The sequence below is a fragment of the Suricata suricatta genome, chromosome 5, assembly GCF_006229205.1.
Source record: "Suricata suricatta isolate VVHF042 chromosome 5, meerkat_22Aug2017_6uvM2_HiC, whole genome shotgun sequence".
Lineage (NCBI taxonomy): Eukaryota > Metazoa > Chordata > Mammalia > Carnivora > Herpestidae > Suricata > Suricata suricatta.
The window spans coordinates 103,173,518-103,195,603 of NC_043704.1; the positions used below are offsets into that span (position 1 = coordinate 103,173,518).

The following is a 22,086-nucleotide window of genomic DNA, read 5'->3' on the forward strand; positions in this document are numbered from 1 at the left end:
AACCTTATGGTCACAGGAGACTTTAATAAATTTAAATATTTATATACTATGTTTGTGCAAAGAAGCTTGATAGGGTGATCAATAAAATTGTTCAGAAAATGAAATAAAATTACTTTAGGACTAAAGTCTCAGAAGGAAGTGGAATGGAAATATAAATTCAAGAATAAGTAAATGATATAAATACAAAATTTCCAACAGTTAAAGAAAAGCTTGCTCATTTATTCATTAAAAAAAAAGAAGAGATCATCAAATTGCTTTGGTATTTAAGTTTCATTTGATATATTTAAAAGATACATACCATTGGATATATCAAATATATTTTTAAATGTTAATATTTAGAAAGGTCTGGAAATTATATTCTTTGAAATTCTTTAAACATATGGACAAATTTTGAAGTGAATTTAGTAATGTTTGAGGAGTATATTGTTTTCAACATTTTTCTGGGGGCTACACAAACAGATTTGAAGAGCACTGGGCTCTTACAAGTGTGACATTCTAATCTTGGCTGCACGGTTACTATAAGACTTGGGAAATGCCCTTCTTAATCCCTTTCTGTCCATTTCTCTTCCTGGAAAAAAAAAAAAGCACAATTGCTAGCTTTACTTTATTCTCAGGAAAATTCTGAGATCATATGAGATAATGAAATAATGTAAAAAGGTCTAGATTATTTCCTGGGGGCAAGTTGGACACCTCTGGGAAGTTTCAATAACTTTTCAAGGCTAACAGGATACTGGTTAGTTCCCCAGAAAGCCTAAATGAAAGGTATTCTTATTACTACCTTTATTTCACTATAGCTTCTCATTTCCCCCAGTTTTGATTCAGCTGTTGGAACTTCACGAAAGCAATCTAACACCATACGATTAGTTTCTGCATCTCTGCATCATAGAGTTAGCGAGAAGGGACCCGGCTCTATTTCAGGGCACAGCCCAAGGTTCTCCTCCGATGCTCAGTTAGAGAAACCATAGACTCTCCAACAAGAAAGCCAACAGGCCTAAAATCCCTTCCCCAAAGCCTGTGGGGCACCGTAATCTTAGGCCAGAGAATACTGACTGAGGTTCTGAGTATTGCGCTTTTAACACCTATTCAGGGAACTAAGGAGAGTCAATCAGCTTAGTAGATCAATCTGACATATCTTATATTCTAGTCCTTTCCTCTTAAAAGACGCTTATAATTTTATAAACAATTAATGGGAAGTCAGACCTTAAACCTCTCCCCCCAGTTTTGTCCATTTCACTTCCTAGAAAAAAAAAGCACAACTACTAGCTTTACCTGATTCTCAGGGCGTGAATCTGACACCTAGTGGACCTAATGTGCTTCACTATTGGCTTTTGCTTCAGAGGCCTTACGAGAACAATGAATTTCAAATAAGGATTTTTAAGACACCTGGGGTCTTGAAAAGATGTGGAGTTTTCAGTTGTTGCGTAAGCCCAAGGACCTGTGTGGAAATGGTGGTGAGGAACTGTGTGTGAAAAAAGAAACTGGGGGTAGGATTTCTCTGTAAGTTGGGATAGCACATTCATCCATTCACTCATTCACTGTATATTTATTCAGCTTCTGTCAAGTGCTATTTGCAGAAACACAGATAAATGCACTTCCCTGTTCTCAGGGAGCTTATACACTGGCTGCAGAGAGGTAAAAACAATGATAATATTCTACAATGACCCAAATGAAGATACTGTGGGAGCAAAGGAGAATAAGCAGCAAATTCTTTCTAGGGAAGCAGAGGGAGACTTTCTGGAGGAGACGGCATTTGAGCTCAAAACAGGGAGGAGAGCATTTCAGGAATGAAGAATGTCATGTCTCCCTGGAGGCCAGGGGGATCTCGGGATCAACAAGAAGCTCCGCTGTCACCTGCTCAAAATCAGACGGAGAGTGGCTTGATTTAGGCTCAATGGGAAGGCAAATATAAGCAAAATGGGATATTATGTTCAGGAGAGGATCTGGCTTCAGACGAAACCCAAGAACTCATAAATTATCATCAGTTCTTTCTACTTCTCACCCGCCATCTCTCAGCTCTGCTGATCTCCTTAGCTTCTGGTCCAGTCTCTCTCCATAGTAAATGGTATGGCTGCCAGGCTCTTATTTTCTCAGCTTAGCAACTCCAATATCCATGTACCAATCCCAGGGAAATTTCTAATGAACTCTGTGGGGTCACATGCACAGCAATAGACCAATTATTAATGGAGGTTGGGGGAATGGGAATTCTATTCTGAGCGAGTGCCTGGGTCATTCTTGTGACAAAGGGGGGGCGGGTGCCAAGTCTGACAGCCTCGGCAGAACCACGGAGTGTTGGGAAAGAGATCCCCAAAGAAACTAGAAGAAGAATGGGAACATGCACTAGGAATAGGAAAACTGTAGCTGGGGCACCTGGATGGCTCAGTCTGTTAGGCGACTGACTTTTGGTTTTGGCTCAGGTCATGATTTCATGAATTCGAGCCTGCTGTTGGGCTCTGCACTGGCAGTGCCTAGCCTGCTTGGGACTCTCTCTCTCCCTCTCCCTCTGCTCCTCCTGCGTGCTCTCTCTCTTTATCTCTCTCAAAAATAAATAAATAAACTTAAAAAAAAAACCTGTAGCTACCACTGATCACAAGAGCAGAATTTAATTACAATATGGCAGTGGAAACATGGAAGAGATGACAGACAAAATAGGTTTTTTTAGGGGTATAAATGACATCATGACTTTGTTTTTCCTCACGTTATCTCCTAAAAAAAATGGATTTCTGTCTTTGGCAGCTACCTGATGCTACCACTGGGAGAGGATTGCGGGTATTGACAACCAGAGAGGGCTAAACATATAGAGATAAATATCTAAGTAAAAATAGGTGGATAGATATATAGATGATAGATAGACAGAGAATTTATTTGCTTATGATACTTTTCTTGGTTCCCCAAAGGAATTTGAGGCAACTTAAAAGGACAATATAGAAAACTAAGAGTTACATTACTCCAGTTTGTAGGTGGGCTGCAGATACTGTTCTTTGCTTCTTGGAAACCAATGCAAGGAGGGCAACATTATCTGTCAAATAGTTCTCAGTGATCAACAGAGAAATTTAATTATTGTTGATTCTGAAACCTGAGAAGAATATCTTCCCAGGCACTCATGAAGTTGTCATTGTGTAAGGTTGCCAAAATATCATTCTGTCAGTAAACATAAGAATATACTTTGTGGGGTTCTTGGACTGTCATATAGCTAAAATATTAGTCAAGAGGAGTAATGTACTCTGTAAGAATTCCATGATATTTTGAAATGTTAAAAAAGTCTTGCAGAAGCCCGGCGAACCCAACAGTTAGGTGAGTACTTGCATTTACTGACCTGCGAATTCCTTTAGTCAGGGCATGTGTCCCCCAGCCATTCCTTAGAGTCTTAAACCCAATTTATTTCAGTTACTTGTGTTACCAGTCTGGCCCCTACATGCATTTGCATATATCGGTTCTGGAAGAGATGTACATAACCAGTGGTCCAACTCCCTGTCCATACTTCTCAACCTCCGTATCAGGATACCTCAGTATCGTTTTTTTCCCACTTCCCAGCTGCCTCTGATATTAGTTTATCAAATTCCTCCTCCATTCTCCTTCAGTCTTCTTTGGGCGAATCCTTGCATTCACCTCTTCCTGCTCTTGGCTTCAGGACTTGGAAGGTAAAGCCACCATCTTTCTGAAGACTCAGCATACCCACTTGCCGTGTGGTGAGACCAATCCATGTTTTTGGAGGTTTGCATGACAGGCCTGGAAACTGAAGCCAAAGGAATTCCCAGTGAAAATGCTTTCATCTTGAGCCAAGAAGCCTGAGTAACTTTGAGTTGGGAATGACCACAACTGCTTGTCTCAGAAATCTGAAGTAGCCCTAAGATTTGGCTTTCATTTTCTGGTGTGATGTGAAAGCAGTGCTGCTTGCCTAATTAATTGGTAGTGGAGGAAAATCCATGCACACACCTGAAATGAGAGTCATTTGTATGTGAACTCCCTGCTTTCTTTGAAATTCAAGATCCTGAGGATATGTGGGTATCTGGATTCAGGCAGGGAGTACAGAGACTCCTGAGATAGGAAGGCAACTGCGATGTTTTAAAGAAGTAGTTAACTGCTCAGATGAGAACCAACTGCTGGATGATTATATGGTCTAAGATTCTTGACAATGAATATAATTTAGGAAGTGATACACATGTGCGTACTTTTGAAAAGAGGAAGTGGGCATTTAGAATTTTTATTTTAGTGTATTGGGGAGAGCATTGTTAGTACTATATTGGCACACCAGCTATGCAAATCAGGGGGCTGGGCTGACCATAAAAGAAATGAGAGAGAAAATAAGACTTGAAATACAATTTAGATTTCAAAACCATGGTGATTTATCTAGGACTTTTTCTGATAAGGGGTGAACAGACAACACATTTCAAGTGTAGTCAAAGAGGGCATGAATCAAAACATTAACTTAATTTTTTTATTGTTGGATTTGCCCCTTTCCTGCAAAACTTATTAAATATATATTTCCTTAACGATCCTTGCCTAAGCGTTTATGGGGAGGTAGCTCCCAAATCAGCTTGGGAAGTAGAGGAAACTCAAAAGAGGTTTTTAATTGTTGACGGGTTGCCCACACAATTCACAAAATCTTAGTTATTCAGCCCCTCCCAGGCTGCCTTTGACAAATGCCTTCCAGGCCTCAGCTCCCCTGGGTCCTGCATGAAGCCTCAGAAGGTCCCACTGTGGTGGCTGAAGAACGTCCCCCAGGAAACTGCGCCTCCCTGAAAGCCGTGCAGAGTGGCTCCCAGATCTGACCCTCCCAGAGGCAACACCCCGGGGCGACTGCTTGGCAAATGGGCTCCAGGCACCAAACTGCGTGGTAGGGAGTGGCCTCGGCAAGGCCCGGAGTGGAGCTGCCGCCATCTGCGGATGCCGGTCCTGAACAGCACCCCCATTCTCCTCCGTCCTCCGTCCTCGTCCTCGTATTAGCCTCTCCTGCTCTTGGCCGCGGGTCCAGGAAGTGAAAGCTCTGTCTTCCTAGAGACCCGCTTCCCCGCTTGCAGCCTGTGAGACCCGAGTGGGAACTCCGAGAAGCCCCGTGCTCTCTTCTACTCCCACTCTTGGTTTAGCCAGAACTGCAGGGACACAGATTTATTACTCCCGTACAGAACAGCCCACGCCTAATTATTCCTCCTGAGGCATTTATTACTTCCCTTAAAAAATTACTTAGCCTGACAGAGTAGCCTGGTGCTTCATTCTCAATCTGATTTGCATCTGAGACAATGACTTTCCTTAAAACCAGCCGCCTTAAGCCGAAGGGACAAGTGCCCTTCACATCACTGGAAAGAGGAAACAGATGCTTTGTGATGAACTAGTAAAGTCCTTTCTCCTCGTTGCCTATAAGAGTCAACACCGTTTTCATCTTAAACCCTCCTATCTAACTGCTCCTAGGGTGAAGTATGGGCTTCTGGCTGTCTTTGAAGTTCCATTTCTAATACGGGGGGAGGCTCTGTGACCTAAAAAGCCCCCTCACAAGGTGAGATGGTGCGTCATTACAGACTGTAATTTCTACTGAGAACTAACAGACATCTGGAGCGAAGTAACTTTATGAGGCAGAAAATTAAAGAACTCACTTCCAGCCTCATCTCTGCACCAGTCAGGATACATGCCACTATTTTCTGCAAAGCCAAAAAGCAAATAAGGTATTGATTGAATAGAGAAGAAGAGAGACTAGTAGTAAATAATCACTAAGAAAGTTTGAATGCCTAGTCTGGAGGGTGAAAATAAAATCTCTTTTCCTGTAAGTAGTGCTTTTCTACCTTGTGCACTTACATAGTGGTACAGGGAAGTGGATTCAACAGTTTTAAAACAAAGGCCGTGTTATAACCACAAGCAGGACATTGTTCTCAAATAGAGAACAGTATGAAGAAAATGACATGATGGCAAGGAATTTCTTATAACCAATTAATTAGTCCTGGTGACTCATTTCCTACCAAAGCTATTAAATGAAACACCTTTTGGGTTCTCAATCAGAAATTAGGAAGACACTTTCATTTTGCATACCCAGACCATGAATTCATAAATTATTTAATATAATATTAATTTATACCAACTACTGACTATAAACCTCAATTAAAATATTCTGAAGAACTCATTACCCATCAACCTATCTCATAATGGATGTGTCATATCTTATTTAGAAAAAATAAATGAATGTCAGTGCAAAAGGTAATTGGGTTTTCTCAGCTTCGGAATTCAGCTGAGGTGGTAATAATGAAAGTGTGGTCTTGAAGACTGTAGAAACCCAGGGCTCTTCCAGATGGATACCAAAGAAATATCCTGTAGTCACTTAATAAATATTTGTTTCCAGCATCATAGTAAAACCCATATTCTTTTTTCTGGCATGAATTAATTAATTATTCATGACAAATCTCATTTGGACCCTCTCTGGTTTCTGCCCCAATGGCTAAAGAAAAAGAGAGAATGCAGGATAGGATTTCACATAAACGGGAAAGGTCCATGAATTGAAAAAGGGTAAGTCACTGACCTAGAGAAGATCTTCTAGAGGAAAGAGATGAGTCTCTAGCAGTCACGTGGCATGATGGTTAAGAACACAGGGGTTTCTCGTCAGGGACCTGGGTTTGTGTTCCAGCTCTTTCTTTGTGTTCCAGCACTGTGGCTGTTCTTGTTTAGGGCTTGCGTTAGCTCCGGTAACACTAGCCATTGTAACTAGATTGGTTGCAGTGTAATGGCTCAAATGTAATCATAGCTCATCTCTCATTCCTGTAACTGTCTGAGGCAAATCCTGCTAAGCAGCACGCAGCTGTGCTCATGCAGTGAACTCAGGGACCCAGACTCCTTCCATACTGTGGCTTTGCCATCCTCTAGGTCCTTGTGATTGCAACTGGTGCATGGAAACAGAGAACATGTGGAGAAGGCAAGCCCCTTCTTAAAAGCCTTGGCTGGAATGAAGACACTTCACACCCTCTAATGTCTCATTGGTGATGATCAATCGTCAATCATGGGTCACATCATGATCCACAGGGATGGTGAGTGGGAAAGGTATTCTGTCTGTTGAGCTGCTTGTCAGGAAAAACTCTGTAACTATGAACATGATGGGGAGGCACGCATTTTGGCAGATGGCTGTCTATATCTGCCATGAGGCTTTTCATCATAGGTAGCAGAGGTGACCTGTTCTGTGGAAAATAAGTCACTGGACTGCAGTTAAAAAAATTTGGAGAGGTGAAAGACTTAAGAAAGAGTCAGTCAGTCTTGGGGGATCAAGACTAAGAATAGTAAGATTTAACCCAAGTAAAAGTCAGGTCAAGGGGCTCATCCCTCAGCTAAGAGGAGAGGCATTAGACATCAGGAAGAGTAGAGTGCCACCAGTTAATGGAAGGGCCAAAAGGGTGGGTCCCAATGATCAGAGACTTCTCTTCAAGGGACATCTCTCTACTTGGTTCTGTGCTGAGGGCTATAGTCACCACAGGGGCTGAGGTTTGCCTCTATCCTCAAACAGGAAATGAAGGAAAGCCGGTATGCAGGAAGCACATAACAGTCCTTGGAGGCTGTGTCACACACACAGTGATAAGTGTCAAGGAAGTGACAGCCATGCCTTTTAAAGATGAAAACGAATTAGTGTTTGTCAGAAAGTGTCCAATTTTGCTGTATGGAATTGAACTTCTCTGCAATGGTTTCCCCTGGTCATTCCTACCTACACTATCTTTCTGTATTTTGAAGTGTCTAAACACAATAGCAAGTAACAAAGAAAAATGAGGTGATCACAGAATAAAAGCACAAATAGATGTGAGTACATGTGAGTATGTGCATGTTGATTGCATTGCTGTTTTTAGTGGCAGAAATCTGGACAAATCCTTAATGTCTATCATTTAAGAGAATGACTGAAGTATTTTCCACCATACTGAGGATTACTATACAGCTATTAAAAAGAAAGGCTTAGGGGGCACCTAGGGAGCTCAGTCAGCCATCTGACTCTTGATCTCAGCTCAGGTCTTGATCTCAGGGTTGTTAGTTCAAGCCCTGAATTGGGCCCACAATGAGCATGGAGCTCATTAAAAAAAAAAGAATGGCTTAGATCTGTATATATTGGCCTGGAAGGATGTCCATGGAAAAGCAGGTTGTTAAGCAGTTTGACACGACCCCATCTTTGTAAAAACAAATTGAAACACAAAACCTATATGTATGTATCTGTTTGTATAAGCATGGAGAAAACTGTGTAGGAATACATCCCAAGTTTTAAACACGGATATTTGGAGGAAGGAAGTCTTAAAGATGGGAGCTATTAACTTTTTCCTTAAGTATCTGTTTTGTAAATTAATGATTAATAAGCAGGAAAAACCCCACAAGGATGCGTTAGATCTCAGAAACTGGTAAAATACAGAATGCTTCCTCCATCCAAACCCTGATCATTTAATTCTTTCAATAATTATTTATTGAGTATCTACCCAGTGCCAGGTGCTTTCATGGCCATTATTTTATGTGAACTTCAGAATAATCCCAAGAGATCTTATTTACAGGTGATGAAACAGGATAAAAGAACTTTAGTCACTTGCCCAGGGTCAAATCACTGTGAAGCATTTGTGCCCAGTCCTTCTGGCCCCAGAGCCCATGTGCTTTTGCTTGTAGTTCACTCTCCTAAAATCAGGAAGACAGCTGGCCCTATTCTTAGGTCAGGTAACCTAGCATTCTATCGAAGGCTGGCTAAGAACAGAAGGATAATCTAGGGCAGATAAGAATCTTGTCGAGAATAATCCCAGTCTTTGCTGAAAAACCTAAGTAAAAGAACTGGAAAGACCCACTCTCGAAAGAATCCCCTTGGAGGTGAGTCACTTGGTGACATCTCTATGGGGACAGAGAAGTACACGGAGTATAATCTTCTGTGAGGTGTCAGAGTGCCGGGAAGAATTGCTCTACTTATAGCTGGCTTTGACCCTGAAGGTGTTTTCAGGGGCCCTCATGTGCAGAATCTCACTCTTTTCCTTCTCGAGTTAGGGGCTCTTTAGTTAGGATTATGGGCTTCAAACTGAAGGGGCCATTGGTTTCTCCAGACCACATTTCCAGCCAGAGATGGCATTGTTCAAGACAAGAAACTCATTTCTAAGTTTTTGATGCAACTGGCAATTCTGGCATGGATTTAAAAAAATGAGGATGTTCCTCTTGGTGGGCTGAGCTTAGGGTTGAGACTGCAGCCGTGACTGACACGGTTTAGGGTATGCTACCACTCTTGCTTGGGCACAGACATTTTTTAATAGCACTCTTCCTAGGGTGGCTCTCTCCAGAAGTTTCAAATTAATAGGAATATGTTTAAATTAGACAAAAACCTAGATATTAATTTTTTTCATGCTTACTTATTTTTGAGAGAGGGAGCGAGCACACAAGTAGGGGAGGAGCTGAGAGAGAGGGAGACACAGAATCCGAAGCAGTTCTGAGCTGTCAGCACAGAGTCTGATGCAGGGCTCGAACTCAAAAACTGTGAGATCATGATCTGAGCTGAAGTCGATGCTGACCTGACTGAGCCACTCAGGCGCCCTGACAAAAACCTAGATATTGAAAGATGGTTAAAGAAAAGCTAAAAAAGAATGTCTAAGGCAGTGCTTCTCAATCTGAGTGTCACCAAGGGACTTCTAAAAAACTGAGACATTCAGACCATACCCCAGCCAATTAAATCAGTGTCTATGAGGCTGGGACCCAGGCCCCAGTGGTTTGTTTCTACAGGTCCCCAGGCGATTCCACTTAGCAGTTAATGGTTTACTGACCAATATTCTCACCCAGCTGAAGCAGCAAAGGTCCAGAAGCTGCGCCCGTTCTCAGGGCTGCGGTCACTCCGGGAGATCACTGGCAGCTGGTGTAGGACTTTGAGGCTCCGTTAGAGAGGACCTCTCTTGGACCCCACCCTTCACTCAGTGGTGAGCAACCTACCCTGCTCAAAAGCCAGCTCACAAAGGCCAAAATATATGTATGGGCTGCCTTGTTTTTCCATTCCAAATGAAAACTTGATTGCAGCCCATAAAAAATGATTGGTGGTACATTTTTTGATTACCTATTTTGCTAAATAGAAGACGAAAAATTGGCAAGTCTTCATTATTTCAAATATCTGGGTATTTAAAAAAAGTTTTTAAAACGTTTTATTTATTTTTTTTTTTTTGAGAGAGAGAATGAGCATGAGCAGGGGAGGGTCAGAGAGAGAGACAAACACAGAATCCGAAGACAGGCTCCAGGCTCTGAGCTAGCTGTTAGCACAGAGCCTGATGCGGGGCTCAAACCCATGAACTGTGAGATCACCTGAGCCGAAGCTGGACACTCAACTGACTGAGCCATGCAGGTGCCCCTATATGGGTATTTTTAAGAAAGGGAAATGTAGACAGTTGTCTAAACTTCTGTCTTCATATATGTAAGTGATGAATCACTAAATTCTACACCTGAAACTAAATAAAACTTAACAAAAATTTTTTGTGTTTATTTAGAGTGAGAGCACACGAGTGGGGAGGGGGGTAGAGAGAGAGGGAAAGAGAGTATCCCTATCCCAAGTAGGCTGTGTGCTTACAGCGAACAGCCCAACACAGGACTTGATCCTACAAACCATGAGATCAGGACCTGAGCTAAAATCAAGTGTTGGACACTTAACTGAGTCATCCAGGAACCCAAGGAAACTTCTATCTTCTGATTACATCACAAGCCTAATAATGAAACCAGGTGGTCTGTGGGTGGTTCTGAAATGTTGACTGCACATCTCTGCTTATAGTTTACGATTCTCTAATACCTGCATGGCCATTAATTGATGAAATCTAAATTTGGAGGCTCTATGTATTGGGGAACAATCTGTAATCTACTTTAGACTTGGCATTCTTCTTCATGAAACCAAACAGAAGTGGTTAAAGTCTGAAAAATGGCAACAACTAGGCTTGGGAAAAGAGTAAGTGCAAGAGTCATTTGTTCTTGTAGCGAACTTGGGCAGTATTAGGCTCTGGTAACACCAGGAGCTTGTAAAAAGCAAAGTGCTAAAGTTCCAGACCGGTACTGAGCACTGACCGAGGGACTAGCTCTAACACTGCGGACGTTGTCTTCTTTGGAACACACCCACACCCACCCACACCCACCCACACACCCACACTCACTCACATTCTCTCTCTTACACACACACACACACACACACACACAGACACTCACACACCCTTCACAATCTTCCTGGCAACTCTCTGGATTGCTTTCCCCTGCTGCACTTTATTTTCTCACTGCCCAAATCTTCACAGTGGGGAATTCGGTTGAGGAGGTGTGAAGAGGTCAGAACTACACAGGGCTTGCTAGTGAGCAAGAAGACATATCATATGAAACAAAGTTTTCATTTTTATTTTACATATTTATACATAAAACTTTCAAGGAACCCTCTGAATCCGACAGAATGTTAATAGCACATCTAAAAATGAACTTCAGGTAGTCAACATTCACAAAATGTTGAAAACTGATTAAAATATACATATTACGGAGAGCTACGACTTCACTACGAGGCAGGCATGTATTGTGTGACTTGGATAGCACCGTCATTTACAGTTCTTCTTTAAAACTACAGTGAAGAATGAAAGTAGTCAATGGTAAAATACTGCTCCAACTGAAAATCTCTAAACAAATAAAAATAAAGTTAAAACTACCCTCTTTGATTAACCATGACTAGTGATGGTGTCAGTACTGTACATTTTTTGTAACAATATTGTATTAAAATGCCTGGTGTTTAGTGGCACGGTAAAAAAATTAAAATAAATTAAGAAGCGAAGGCCAATCACTGGACATTAAGCTTCAGACATTATCAATGACTAACACTGATATTTTGTTTGTTTCTGCGCCACCTTTAGTAACAGCATTTTTACAACCACAGAAGCAAAATAAATTCTAGCTTGTCCTCTGGTTGGATGGCTTCTTTCACTTTGCAGGCATTTTCTCTGCCATGTGCTTCTGCTGACTTTCGGCATGTCTGTAAAATGAATCACACAATTATTTAGTGCTAAGAAAAGAGACCCAAACTGCTTTCTGATCTATAGCTAAAATAATCCCACAAACTGAGGTTCGGAGTTGCTCATAATGAAATCAAGAGAATTAAGAAGCAGTGCCTAATTCAAATGGATTTGCTCTCTTTAATTTTTGTATTCTATGGAAGATTCCTTTTCTTTAATATGTACTGGATTACCTTGAGAATGGCAGATGCCACTACTTTTGAGAAGAAACAGCACTGTGTTTAAAAACAAAAGAGTTAAGCATCTGGGAAAATTTATGCAACAAATGTTTGATATGTTTCTTTGTGCCAGGCACCGCACCGTTCCTGGCGCTGTGGATCTGGTGCGCAGACAATGAGGGCTTTGTTTCCGTGGAACATATATTCCAGTGGAGACAGACAAAAAAGGAACAAGTAGCAAAGCGGGAGATAGCAGAGAGAAAATAATGCTAAGCAAAAAGTCAAAACAAGGTGCTGTGATAGCAGGTAACTACGTGACTACTTTATCTAAACACACGCACACAGACACAAATATAAGCATTAAAAAGGCTCCTGACAGAAATCTGAAGCCAGTGATCCAGTTACACTCTTACAAAAGCTAATGTCTTCCTAACAAATTACAGGTCTTCACAGATGCCAAGATTTTCCATGTTTGCATACCCCCGCCCCCCAATAAATCCGAAGGGCATGATCGTGGCAGGGAGGAACAGTCGGGTGGGATGAATCTTCTTGTTCATCAAGCCCTGTTATTGCCTATAAGCCCCAAGTCCAGCCAAGCCAGCAGCTGGCCAGTGGAGACGGAGCGGGAAAACGGCCAAGCTGCTTACATCACTTGACTGGGCACTAAGTCAACATTGTCCCAGAGAGTGGTGGGTTTGACGTCTGCAAAAGACAAATGTTTTGAAGGACAATCTTAGGAATTTATAAATTTGGCAAGAGAAAGTCTCTAAGCCTGTGGTTTCCAGCTGTAATCAAAGGTTGAGGGGCAGTTTTGTGTGCTGTCTACACTTGGGTAGTCAGTGACGTCAAGTTTAACTCACTGGTTTTATATGCAGAATGTCTCCAATCTATGGGAGAGGGAGAAACCACAAATACTTTCAGGAATAGGGAAGTGACAACAGTGTCCTTGCCACATTCAACAGCCCACAAATAATTGGTGATATTCATTTAACAATAAAGAAACTCAGGGAAAAGATATCAGCCCTTTATTCCTAAAAAACAATGGGCTGTAGCAGACCATCTCATAGCTTTGTTTATGTGTATAAAACAGCCTTGATCATTTTCATCAAGTAGCTTATGGGCCTCACTTAAATTCAGCTCAAGAAATATTTTGATGCCCACTGAGCTAAGATTCCACTGTGGCTAATATTATAGTTTCTAAGGGATCCTGGGTGGCTCAGACAGTTGAGTGTCTGATTCTTGATTTCAGCTCAGATCATGATCCCAGAGTCACGGGGTCAAGCCCTGTATTGGGCCCTGTTCTGAGTGTGGAGCCTGCTTGGGATTCTCTCTCTCTGCCCCTTTTCCCCACTCGCATGCTCTCTCTAAAATAAATTAAAAAAAATTAGAGTTCCTATAACAGTTTTAAAATATGTATCGGTGTGTATGTGTGCATGCACATGTGTGTTTTCCTGAGAGAGAAGGGAAGAACAGGAAATAGCTTCAGAAAATATTGAAAGCTGAGTGTTATTTTGAGATATACATACAAGCATGAATTTAAATAACACTTTAAACAAGGGAGGGAAAGGGTTTTAGTCCATAAAACTAAAAGGTTCTCATCAACTATGTATATGAAAGGTTTTTAAACTTTTTTTTTAATGTTTATTCTTGAGTGAGGGAAACAGAGCTTGAGCTGGGCAGGGGCAGAGAGAGAGGGAGCTACGGAATCCGAAGCAGGTTCCAGGCTCTGAACTGTCAGCACAGAGCCTGATGCAGGGCTAGAGCCCATGAACCATGAGATCCTGACCTGAGCAGAAGGAGGATGCTTAACCGACTGAGCCACCCAGGCGCCCCTATATGAAAGCCTTTATTAGCATTTGTTTGATTCAAGCTCCACAAGACTCCTTTTTATCAGCAATCATTACCGAGGACCTGTGCCTGGCAGCCCCTGTCCTAAGCTCTGGGGATGCAGCAAAGAATGAAAATGGCGTTGTCTTTGCTTTTGGTTGAGGGAGGGGATTGTCCACAGTAGGTAAGGAAAAACAGCAGACAATTTAAGACAGTATGATTAGGCCCCACATGCAAGAGATCCTCTGTTGCCAGGAACACAGAGATGAGGGTCCTACCCCAGTCTTGGAGGTTGGGGGGGTGTCAGGGAGCACTTTTCTAAAGAGGTGTTATTGAAGCCAGTGCTTCTCAAATTCAGCCCAGCATTGGAATCACCTGGAGAGCTCTGACAAATCCTAATGCCCAGGCCACTCCACAGAATTATTAAACCAGAATCTTTGGAAGTGGGACTCAGGCATCAACAGTTTATAAAGCTCCCCATGTGGTTCCAATGCGCAGCCAAAACTGAGAACCACTGATCTGAACTGACCCTGGGAACGGGAGAACGTCTCACTATTTACTGGACAGGTAAAGTGAACAGGTGACTGGAACTCCCCAGCGGATGCTCTTGGCCTTCTGGGGTCAGGCTGCAAAAACTCTGACATTGCTGCCTGTAGGTATGTTCAAGTATCCTCAGATCCCCTCACAAGCAAAGTGATATTGTGCAGCCAGGGACGGACATAGGAACTTCTCCCCACCTGCTCCTCTTTAAAGGGTTCCTCTAACACCTTTAAATTAGCAACGCCTCTCCTTCTCACCACGTGGTTCTGCCCGCCCTGTTTCCCATGATCACACCACCTGAAAGGTATTTAAAAAATACACTGCAAACCTAAGTGCCAGCTTAACACACTGAGAGAAAGGAGGAGCCTCTCCGTGTCTTCCCTGCAAGAGGAAAGCAGCACGCGTTGGAGCGTAAGGAGGCGTCTCTGCTGTCACAGGCAAGTCACAGAATTTACAAAAGAATGTACATAGAATTTTTTAGAAGATGCTGCCTTTTAAAAAGTTTTGTTTAATGTTTATTTATTTTTGAGAGAGAGAGAGAGACAGAGTGAGAGGAAGGGAGGGGCAGAGAGAGAGAGAGAGAGAGAGAGAGAGAGAGAGAGAGAGAGAGAGAGAACCCAAAGCAGGCTCCAGGCTCTCTGCTGACAGCACAGAGCCTGATGGGGCGCTCAGACTCATGAACCATGAGATCATGACCTGAGCCGAAGTGGGACGCCCAACCAACTGAGCTACCCAGGTGCCCCTAAAAGACGCAGGTTTTGATCTTCTTTTGCACAAATGATTTCCCATAATCTTAATACCTATTTACAAATTTCTTAGACTAACAACAAGGGATTTGTGTTACAGCTGTGGGGCAGTGCCTGAATGCTTCTGTAGGTGGCAATAATACTATGTGAGTGTTGCTGTGATAGATAAGATACAGGTAAACATGCTGAGAAGCTACGAGGCCTTCTGGCTTCTTATTTTTGTTTTTTGTTAGGAGCGAGGCAATATAATATCCAAAGCATACAACACAGAGTACTGCTTATAGGTCTTTAAAAAAAAAAGAGAGAGAAAGAAAGAAAAGCCTAAACATAGTTCTGTAGCATTTATTTTGCTACCAAAACTATTTTTTTTACTTTAAAAAATATTTTTTGGTTTTCATTTTCCAAAACTATTTTTATAACACCAAATTTAGAAAAATATTTTACTCCACGCTACACACTGAGAAGAGGTCCTGTGGTAGGTGCTAAGTGCATTTTCACTACATATGTTTTCAAGCTTCTCTTGGATGGTTCTGGGTCATGTGGTTAATTCCTTATGTTATTGAGACAAGCAGTGTTCTTTCTCTCCCTGGGGAGTCTTCTAGTCTCTGAATACCATTTCTGGGATTAATAGTAATTATTACCTCTTGGTTTAAAGACTTCACGTGTAGTGTCTCAGAAAAGGTACTATAGCAAACGAGATCATAGGAAATGCTCACAGTATTTCATGTACTTTTTATATACTTAACGGCGATAGGCTTTTCTACAAATAAAACTACTAAGAAATGCAAGATCTTGACTGGCATTAGTCTAGTTTTCATATCCCCCAAGGTGGGAAACATTCTTTACCTCTTTACAGAGAGGTGTTTGGAGCCAGGCCCAGCTAGAAACTCAAGTGCTGGGGTTTCCCCCTGGTGAGAGCAATCTGGTGGCCCTGGTGCTGTGGAAAGGTGCCAGTATCCTTGCCTTCTGGACATGGCAGATGTGATCAAGGGCTAGGTCACATAACAGCAAATGCCGCTCTGTGGCACCCATCACATGGCGGCTCACATGCCAGCAGGGAATGGCTTCGAGCTAATCCCCAGGGCAACAGACTTTCAGGAAAAAGTCCTCCTGGGTCAGAAATGCTGACCTGATTTTAGTGGGGGTGTAGGAAGTTCTAATGCACTGGCAATCCATCCCAAAGGGAGGGTGAAAAAGCAATGCATTTGGGAAGGAGTTCTGGCCACTTCCCCTCCAGCTAAGCAGCTGATATGGGCAGAGATTAGGTGAGTTACTCATGGAAGCAAGGGGGAGTTCTCTGGGGCGCGCTCTGGCCCTAAGTCTTCAACGTTAGGCCACCCGGGGCTTCCTCCTTCTCTGGGAAGGGGAGGCGTCACTGACCTGGTCAAGTCTTCGATGTCCACCAGCATGGCGTCTTGCTCCGTGTGCAGCTCATCTCGGATGAGCAGCAGCTGGACCAACTCCTCATTCAGGCCTGGAGCAAAGGAATGAGCGAGAGCATTTAAAAACAGATAAAATTGTGTCTAAGTCGATATGCGCAGCTCTATGGACAATTATACGAGTTACTTTTGCTAATCGTCTACTAGCTTTTCATAAGCCCAGGAGAAGTCATCAGTCTGAGGACATGACTAGCTTGCATAATTATAGAAGTGTTGGAAGAAAAGAAGTAAAGTATGAAGTATTTCCAATTACGTTCACTTTAAGTGGGAAAAGAAATCGTTAGCTGCTAGGAAAGTAAGCTTGCTGGAAAAAGCACGATTTTCCTTTGAAGAAACGCTAACACAAATGTCTGGGGCATGTTAAGATTTCCACCTTCTATCCTGAGGATGCTCCCGCCACCCAAGAGTTGAGGGACCCACCGCATCCGAAGCGCTACATTAGCCGCACAGCTGGAGAAGGTGCCCCACGCATGCTCAAAGGCTTCCTACAGTCTGCAGATGCGACAACCCTCTGTGCAGGCTGTTCTAAGTCATCGCTACAGACACTGGAAAGCCAGGGGTGTTAGGACCTGAAGAAATAATTCTTGAAACCTCTGGATGAGGACCAAGAAGAATATTCCCTAGGATTTATATGTAAAACACATATGGACAGATATATTTCTAATCCTCCTGAAATCCGTGCACTGGGTTAATATGGCTTCTGCTCCTGAAAAATATGAAAAAGTAAAAGGGGCTGTCTTACTTTTTTCCCCCTTTGATGGAAGCTTTTAGGTCTGGACACATGGGGGGATAGCATTCATTTAGCAGCAAGAGCACTGGGCCCAGAAACAAAAGAAAGGAAGGAGGTATTCAGTCAGGTCCTCCTTGGAAATGCTTTTAGAGATCCTGACTTCAAATGATGCATTGATCTGCCTTTAGGTCAGACTAGTTTCCAATTTAAAAAAGGGAGGAAAAAAAAAATCATACAAAGAGGTCTAAATTCATCTACCTCTGAAAAGAGCTAGATGACACTTCCAGTATTTAGAGGGCTCAGGAAGATGTTTCACTGGTAAAATATCAAAAGGTCTTTCACATCCTTGAAAGACTAACAGTCCTAGTAATTTACTCTCAACTGAAATTAAAATGTAGTAGAATTTTGAAAAAATCCTGTGAGTCTATGGTTTCCTAATTAGAACGTTAAACCCTTTCTCTTGATTTTAAAACAACACTGAACATATTAACTCTGAATACATCCAATTCTATTTTTTTCAGTATGTTCTTAGGGTAGCTTTTTTTTTTTAATAAAAAAAATCCACTAGGATAGCTTTTTATACTAGCACTCGGTAGAGGGGCTCACATAGTGCAGGGAAACTTTTCCCTTATGAAGTTTTTAACTTTTTACTATGGAAATTTTCAAATTGATACAAAGAGACTGATTTAATGAATCCTCATGTCCCATGCATCCAACCAGCCCCCCAAATCACCAGCTCATGGCCAATCTTCATTCCTCTATCTCCTGCTCTCCTACCAGTACCGGATTAGTTGAAAGCAAATTTCAGACATCATATTATTTCATCTCTAAATGTTTCAGTATGTATCTCTAAATACAGGGCTCTTTTATTTAAAAAATTTTTTTATGTTTTTTATTTATTTTTGAGAGACAGAGACAGCGCGAGCAGGGGAGGGTCAGAGAGAGAGGGAGATACAGAATCTGAAGCAGGCTCCAGGCTCTGAGCTAGCGGTCAGCACGGAGCCCAACACGGGGCTCGAACCCACGAACCGTGACATCATGACCTGAGCTGAAGCCGGACGCTTAACCAACTGAGCCACCCAGGCATCCCATGCAGGGCTCTTTTCTTTTAGTTAACATAACCACAATACTTTTATCATAAGTAACAATCTAGTGTGTGAATTCTTCGGTTGGTTCTTAAATGCTTCTTTATAGTTTGTTGGTTTGAATGCATTTGGTTGGCATGTCTCGTAGGTGGTTTTTAATCTGTACGTCCATAGGATTTTACAGAATCACGCATTCCAGAGGCCGGAGGGCACATGGTTCAGTTGGACTAGCCACGCTGCCCAAGCGAGCATGTTCTGGGTCCTCGCTCTCATGGGACTGAGCAACCAATGCCCTTCTCTGCACAAGCAGCCACCTCAAGTGAGCGACGCTCATTTACCACCTACTTGGCACACTTGTGTCACAGGCCCTTCTTTATTCTGGGGGAAAGAAGGCCCATAAAATGTGCTATAATTTTCACATACTGCTCGTACGTGTTTTCCCCACCTTGAGTCCCACACAAGAAGTTGAAGTTGATGACCTAAAATGAATGTATAAACAAGTAAAGCTGAGGGAATAACTGCCTAGTTAATGACATATAACTACTAAACTGCATTCCGGGAGCAGAGATTGTGAGCCAAATCCACCCCAGGCGCTGTGCTAGGCGCTGGGGATCTGAGATGAATAAAAAGGCCCTTTCACCTCTGTGAACCTTGAAAAGTCCTTAAGGTTTCTGACCACTTCACAGTAAAAAACCAAGAACAGAGCCTTGTGATCCTCTTCCTTCTCTTGCAGCACACAGGAGGAACCCAGTGAAACAAACAAAGGAAGTGAATCGAGGAGGTAGTACTATCCCACGAGATTTCACATTTGGCCCCCCATTTCCAAGTACATTGCACACTTACTTTCAATCTGGGAATGGAGGTCATTGACTATCACTTGTAGCTGCCCAAGAGTCATGTCCCGCAGGTCAGTGGGCTTTAGACTCCTTTTCATCAGGCATTCACTTATATGAGGCATGTGCGGCAGCTGAAGACACAAAGGAAAGGTACGGAGGTGTGGAGAGCAGCGGGTACACTGGATGCAAGCCGCACTCTCACCTGCCCGCTTCAGCATGGGCTCTGTGCTCCAGAGCCTTCCCAGGCTGGCTTTCCCCATGCGACCCCCCCACCCCCGCCCCCACTGTCTAGGGCGCTACTGGCACCAAAATGCTACACTTCTCCAATCCAAAGCTTTTGGATTGGTCTAGAACAGAGGCTGTGACCACCCTGAGTCAATTATCATATCCACAAATGATGGACTAGGGAGCTCAAGGAATAGGAATGACCTGGATAGGATTAATAAGATCAGCTATTTATCACTTGGTACCACGTTACAAGCACTGTGCTGTGTCTTCGAATGCTTTGTTCACGGAATTTCTGCACTCATGCTCTGACACAGGTGGTGATGTTCCTATTTTACAGGTGACAAAACTGAGGCTTAAGTAACTTGCCCGAGCCCCACAGCAGGTCAGTGGTAGGGCTCTCAGGCCCAGGGCTCTTATCTACTATGCAATCCTGTCTTCACTGAAAGGGGGCAGTGAGGGCTCAGCAATAGTGAGTTCTGCCCCAACAGAACCAGTATTAAAATATTCCCATAACAGCTAATATTGCTTCTAAGAAATATAGTAGATATGAATCAAGAGCAAAGTTTGCTTTCAAACGATACAGTAGGCAGGAAAAAGAAACGAACTTAAATATTTCTCAATGGCAGTACTTTTTACAAACTGCCTTGTAGAAACCCAAGTTTGCACAACTCTGGGAAGGAACTGGGTCAGCGTCAACCATTTGCAGCCACGAATCGCTTGCTGGCCTTTCAGTGTTTGCTACTTACGAGATCAGCGACGGGAGACTTTTTCCTGTTCTGTTTTTCCACTTCTACTTGCATTTTGGCCATTGGTTTGGCCATGGCAAGGGCCATCTTGGCTTCAGCTTGCAATTTCTTTTGCCTTGTGAGGAAATCCATGTCATCCAGGGATTCGGATTCCTCTTCAGTAGTGTCTCTATCGGAATAGGAAGAACTCTGTTTGCTCTGTGAAGGGAAAAAGAGCAGCCCTGAGCTTTCTGTGTCAGGTACCATCTCTGGAGATGGGCTACAGCGTTCCCTGCGGCCTCTCGACTGGCCAAGGGTCCCCTCCACCAGTGTGACTTGCCACTTGATTTGGTCTGTATCAATCTCAAGTAACGTTAAAAAAGATGGTTTGTTTCTTAAGTGCCACGAAGAGGCTCTGATTTTAGCAGAGTAAAGTGACAATAGAGAGAACCTATTTGTGACAAACTTGAGATGTTTCTTTGGCTCTTGGTCTTAAAACTTTCCTGAAGTGATCAGACACAGCAAAGTATTTAACCCAGAGGTAGGGCAGTGTGTTGTTCTCTGGAGTGGACGGGATGTCAGGTGTCCAGTGAAGTTGATGTTGCACTGCGCTCACCAACGCTGTCTCCTGTTGTCTGTTCTTCCAAGAAAGGTGATAGAGACTTCACAGAGAGGAAGGAAATCCGGCAATAGGCTCCCGGGATCATGAAGCCATCTTTTGGAACCAGCTTGCTGGTTTCTTGGAGCAACATCTCTGGGTGCTGGCCTCCCCTCGACGCCCACCCTGCCTTTGAAAAATGTGTCCTACGGCTGGTCTGTGCTTAATACTTCTAAGCCTGGTAGGGAAGGATTGCTACCTAGCATAACTTATTAGGGCACATGTGACTTCTCTCATGTTAAATATGACAGTGGTTGCTAACTTTAACAGTACGTAGGTCTCCTTGGTATCACACCTGTGATTTTTCAATCACTGACAAATTTTAGGAGCATGTTATGTCAAGAAATGGTAAGAGACATTTCTTTTTGAACCTCTGCTGTGTTTTTTCCTGACTAACAACAAAAAAAGAAGCTAAAGGACCAGGAAAGCACGCGCGCGCGCGCACACACACACACACACACACACACACACACACACACACACAGCTCCGGTGGTGGCGGACTCACCATGGGGGACAAGGGGGTGTCCAAGCTGGTTTCAGTCTTACTGTCATCAGCGTCGCTGTCCTTATCACTGCCGCTGTCGTTGACGAAGCATATCTGCAGGTTCATCCCGCTCTGCAGGCTGCGCAGAAGCAAACAGGACACTAATTTCTACTCAGCTGTTTGTTATTGGGCGGTGCTCATCAGAGCCGTCTGGTTTTATTAACAGAAAGCAGTTTCACTGTGTTCTTCACACGGAGGAGTGACCAACATTACACCCAACTTGCGAATGATAACATTTACTAAAGGACAATAACGATAACTTAGTGAGTTGAGAATCGGATACATGATAAAATGATAACTTTTGCTAATATTATTTTTCACACCAATTGCATGTTAAGTGAAAGATGAATGAAATCCACATGTAGTAGCACCTGGCACAATACCAAACACAGTTGTGCAAAATATGAATGTGTTGAGTCACTGAGGTTACATTCCTGTAGATAAAGATAAATGGGGTCTGCAGCAAAATAAAGCTGCCTTATGGCATCTAGGGTCTCGTCCCATGGGGACAATTCAAAGACGCTCATTAGAGCCAGCTTGCAGAGCCACAGCTCTCTGAAGAAAGTCTCCTCCCCCGCCCCCCCCCCC

General features: G+C 42.9%; 1 protein-coding gene across 5 annotated transcripts in view; it reads right to left on the reverse strand.

Annotated features, from left to right (window-relative positions):
* Window positions 1–11,298: 11,298 nt before the first annotated feature.
* Window positions 11,299–22,086, reverse strand: part of LOC115292071 (schwannomin-interacting protein 1) — a 727,630-nt gene continuing 716,842 nt past the window's right edge. For all 5 annotated transcript variants that reach the window (XM_029939972.1, XM_029939973.1, XM_029939974.1 and 2 more), the window contains 5 exons: window positions 21,460–21,577; window positions 20,317–20,514; window positions 19,350–19,473; window positions 16,633–16,726; window positions 11,299–11,941 (listed from right to left, as the gene is read on the reverse strand). In XM_029939972.1, coding sequence (XP_029795832.1) covers window positions 11,890–11,941; window positions 16,633–16,726; window positions 19,350–19,473; window positions 20,317–20,514; window positions 21,460–21,577 — 586 coding nt within the window. In that variant the 3' untranslated portion in view covers window positions 11,299–11,889. The remainder of the gene's footprint in view (window positions 11,942–16,632; window positions 16,727–19,349; window positions 19,474–20,316; window positions 20,515–21,459; window positions 21,578–22,086) is intronic.